Source organism: Austrofundulus limnaeus, unplaced genomic scaffold, assembly GCF_001266775.1.
Source record: "Austrofundulus limnaeus strain Quisiro unplaced genomic scaffold, Austrofundulus_limnaeus-1.0 Scaffold491, whole genome shotgun sequence".
NCBI lineage: Eukaryota > Metazoa > Chordata > Actinopteri > Cyprinodontiformes > Rivulidae > Austrofundulus > Austrofundulus limnaeus.
The window spans coordinates 257541-262339 of NW_013952893.1; the positions used below are offsets into that span (position 1 = coordinate 257541).

The 4799-nt window shown below is 37.0% G+C and overlaps 1 protein-coding gene across 1 annotated transcript; it reads right to left on the bottom strand.

Annotated features, from left to right (window-relative positions):
- Positions 1-1525: 1525 nt before the first annotated feature.
- On the bottom strand, positions 1526-2410 carry LOC106530120 (protein canopy homolog 2; the record flags this gene model as incomplete). The annotated part of the gene is given in 4 exon segments (XM_014025689.1): positions 1526-1723; positions 1827-1942; positions 2005-2111; positions 2289-2410. Coding segments are annotated over 3 exon segments (411 nt in total), but the record flags the coding sequence as incomplete, so codon positions are not given.
- Between the last annotated feature and the right edge of the window lie 2389 nt (positions 2411-4799).

Genomic DNA, 4799 nt, shown 5'->3' on the forward strand with positions numbered 1-4799 from the left:
CACACACACACACACACACACACACACACACTGACTTTGTTGGCACATGCTGGCACAATCAAAGACACAAAAAAAACAACATGATCAGCACACACACACAAAAGCAGAGGTTAAAAAAGCCTCTTAAAATGAGGAGGAATAAAAGTTCCAGCTTGATGTTTAATTGAAATATTACGTTTTTAACAGATGGTTTTTACTTTTACTGGCATATTTTTGCCAGAAATGTCTTAAAACAATTATGCCTTCTATAGATAATATAAATTTGATTTTTTTTGTATTATATTCAATACTAATATAAAGCACATATATCAAACTCAAGGTCCGTGGGCCAAATGGGGCCCAACACTGCAGTTTATGTGGTACACAAAATCTTCAATGATGCATTATTGACTCAAAATAAGTGTATTTTGGTTTAAAGCCAGCATTGACCCTAAAGTACATCTTCCATCTTGCATGTTATTTGACACAAAACGACCCCATCCCCCCACTAGGTTCAGAAGCAGGGGTTCAGAAGCAGCCAGTGAAATTTTCTATGTAATACGTCCATTCAACTGCATTTATGCTGACTACTTTTGCTGTGGCCCAGTTGTACTGGGATGTGGGAGTTTCAAACGTACAAGTCGTAAATTTAAACTGGAACGCTCCTCCAGTGGGAACTACCTATCGGAAAGGGAGAAAGTTCAGAATTCAAGACAGCAGCTATGTATTACAACTCAACAGTGAGCAAAACTTTTTTACTTTGACTCATAATAGTGTTTCTGTGTTAAATATTTCACATTTGGTCAGTCAAACACACCGTACCTTTCAGTGTTTATAAGAAGACATCTTAAAATACTGTTTCTATGCAGGAAATACCATGTAGAGCTCAGTTATTGTTTGTTTAACAATGATAGCAATGATTGCAATGAGACAAAAAATGTGTGTGTAAAATGTGTTTCTGTTTAGTCGAAGTTTAACACAAAACGTCAAAGTTAATTACAACTGGCCCTTTAAGGACCACCATAATGCTCAATGCCCAAAGTGAAAATGATTTTGACATCCCTGACATAGAGCAAAACACTTGTACAAATTCACTGTCATACAGGTTTCTGATAGTTGCACAAACTTTACTAATGTTTAACAGCAATAATGAAAAACTGTTGTAAAAACAATAGATCTTTCCTGTGAAATTGTCTGTTGGGGAGACCCATAAAGAAGGGAACAGCTGAAAGAACAACTACACATAATAAAGAAAAATGATCTTAACTAAACAAGACAGTCAAATAATGATAATGCTCAAATTTTGAATGGCTGAATGCAGCATCCAGCATGAATACAAATGATGAAATGTTAGTTTAGAATAAACTTTATGTGCAGAGGATATACACAAGGCTTCACTAATAATAATAATAATAACAACAACAACAACAACAACAACAACAACAACAACAACAACAACAACAACAACAACAACAACAACAACAACAACAACAATAATATGGTAGAAGGNTTGTTTTTATAGTCTCAGACAGAAAGCTGCACTCACTGCAAACTTTAAACTGGATGTGACTCTGGAGTCCAGCGTGGCCTCAGACAGGTCCATGGTCTCGCCGCTCCGAGACTTGACCCTGACGTAGGACTTCCTGTTTGTGGAAGGGTCCGTGCGCTCCCCGTAGTCCTGCATCCTCTCACACACGCTCTCCATCAGCTCCAGGAGGTTTCCCTCAGAGCGAGCCAGAGGAACCTGAAGCCAGAACGGGTCAAAAGAAAACTGAAACCCATCAAAGCAAACACCAGAGGACATTCTGTCCAGACGCAGTGCGATGGACGTACAGCTGGTGTCTCACCTCTCTGATGGACTGAGACCCATCCGGATTGATCCTGAAGGAGCCTGTCTGGATCATTTTCTTGGGGTCTATCTGGGAGATGGCCCAGTCCATCTCATCCACCAGAGCCCTGCAGGCTGAGGACAGAAACATGAGACATGAACATGAGAAGTTCTCAGAGAAGACAGAGACAACAAACCTCCACATCTGATGTCCTGTCCTTGTCTGGCAGCCAGGCTGAAGCTCAGGAGGAGACCCACAGCTACACACGACGTGAGGAAAGCAGCGTCCCTCATTCTGCTTCTTCTGAATGCACACATTTCACACCACAGTTTGATTCAACACATGCAGGAGGTGAACGGTCCTTTAACTCTCAGCCACCACTAACAACAACAAATACAAAAACAACCCCGTGCTTCACAACCTTAAATAAAAATACAACTGTAAAAAAATATACTTTTACAATCTTTTAATTCAACTTACATGTCTCCAGCAGCTTTCAGGAGCCAACCTTCACGTTTTTTACACGCTGTTCCATCGTAAGCGGAGAGACGTGATGACGTAGCACCGGAGACCTCTCCAACAGCGCCCCCTTGTGGCCGGGAAGATCACAGCAGCTCTGTCATGCCAGTGGCTCCATGTAATTTTCACAGGTAGTTTTTACACATATTAAATATAAACAGAAGACTGGAAATAATCTAATTATAGTATTTGGGAAATTTCATATTCACAAATGTAAATTTTCATTAGCTTCTCCTTATTGTTCAGTTTTGGTTAAGGAAATCAAAGTATATTTAGCCATTATTGTACAAAAAAAGCTTTAACCACACATGAATGCTGTAGGTCAATTCTTATTTTTAATTATCATAATGTTTGTTGTACTTAATACATTTATAGGAGAAGCCTATCCCCTTGGTCTTACATATTTTGTGTTCTGTTCCTATTTCTTTCAGTGTGATTGTACTTGTAAAGATTCTTTCTTCAGTTGAAAAAAAAAACAATGCCTCCATGTAAGCCAGGCCACTATAATAATAATAACAACAACAACAACAACAACAACAACAACAACAACAACAACAACAACAACAACAACAACAACAACAACAACAACAACAACAACAACAATAATATGGTAGAAGGCTTTGCACTTTTTACTTCTTTCATCTCCAGCTGGTATAAAATATCTTGTTATAAACTAATAGTTCCACCTGAAGTCATTCTTTTTATTTTTTATTTCCTTCTTTGTCTTAACATGAATTGTGAGGAAGCAAACATCTGGGCATGGAGAACAAAAAGAGTTCAAAATTTAAGACCTGGTATTCTTTGAAGAAATGCACATCGTTTGTCACTTTTCATGTCAGTTATCATTTTGGGGCTGAGAAATGATGGCCTTGTGGCTGATCAGGTCACACCTTGTAAATGGTGGGTCTCACGCGACAAGTGTGATATTGTGACATCTGTTGTTAGACTGTTATGCATCTGAGTTGAGCAAAGAGCCAAAAGGGATAACTTTATTGACACCATTTCAATAACACAAATAACAGGATATCTTTGCAGATTTAAAAACAGCTGTATTATGTTTCTACCATGTCAGAGAGATAAATCATATCTTTCTGAAGAATTGGTTGACTTACAAAAGACCTTTATTGATACAAAACTAGTTACAGTTACATAATATAATACAATAAAATAAGCATGTTCTCAGTTTATTTGATTTTTAATCTTGGGATTAAAGTTCGCAAAGTGTTTCTGAAGAAACTAACCCAACTTTGCTCCATTTTTACCATTTGTTTTTATTGGTAGACTTTTATTATTATCTTAGTTGGTAAGGTGACAGTGGCACAAATGAAATGTTTTGCTTTATGTTCTAAAAAAATCCTTCTTGTTGTTCTTTATTATGGCTGTTGTCCACCAATGATGGTTTTTTTTTTTTTGTTTTGTTTGCCTTTCAACCCTAAAATAATTTGTCTTTACATTTTGGCCTGACATTTAAAACACTACTTTGACTTTTTTCCCCTCAACATTTCATTTCACCTTTTATCTTTAATGAAGACACATGAACAATAAAAAACTCGTATTATTTTTTTTATTTTATTATTTTTTTGTATTTGAAGACATGCCCACACTATTACAAATGTTTTTAAAAATGGTTTTGCTGTATGAATGCCTCTCATCCAAACACAAACTGAGCTCATCCATCTCATCCTGGTCGCAGGGGGCAGCAGCTTTAGCAGGGAGGCCCAAATCTCTCACAGCCACTTCTTCCAGCTCTTGGACTCCAAGGCTAGCTGAGAGACATACAGTAGTCTCTCTAGACCTTCCCCAGGTTCTCCTCCCAGTTGGACATGACCACAAAACCCCTCTAGAGAGGCGTCCAGTGGGCCTTACCTAAACCACCTTAAGTGGCTTCCCTCAGTGTGGAGGAGCAGTAGCTCTACTCTGAATCTCTCTCGGATAACTCCAACTACTATCCATTTCTAGTCAGATAAACAAATAAAAAGCTTTCCAGAAATTATGATAGACTATTTTTCACATCCACTTTTATTTTGTGAGTAAAATCACATTTTACATTAAAATGAATTGTTGTTCTTTTCTTCACAATCTTGAAGAAAGTTGTAAACAAAGCAATAAAAATCAAAATTATTTTTAGGAAAATCTGTGACTGATCTAAGCTCTTTCTCTGTATTTTAATAAGTTGTTCTTGGGCACATTCTCACCACATAGTGGTGTAAGCATGTGTATTGCATAACATTTGTTCCAATGTGTAGATGGAAAGAAAAGTTTAAATAGTGAAAAAAATAATGTTTCTTCAAGTAATTTCTCAAGTAGTATAAATGATGCTGGGTGGTCCTAATATGTTGTCGAATGTGAAATGATCAGTGCATCATGTTGTTTTGATTGTTTTCTTTCTTTCTTTCTTTCTTTCTTTCTTTCTTTCTTTCTTTCTTTCTTTCTTTCTTTCTTTCTTTCTTTCTTTCTTTCTTTCTTTCTTTC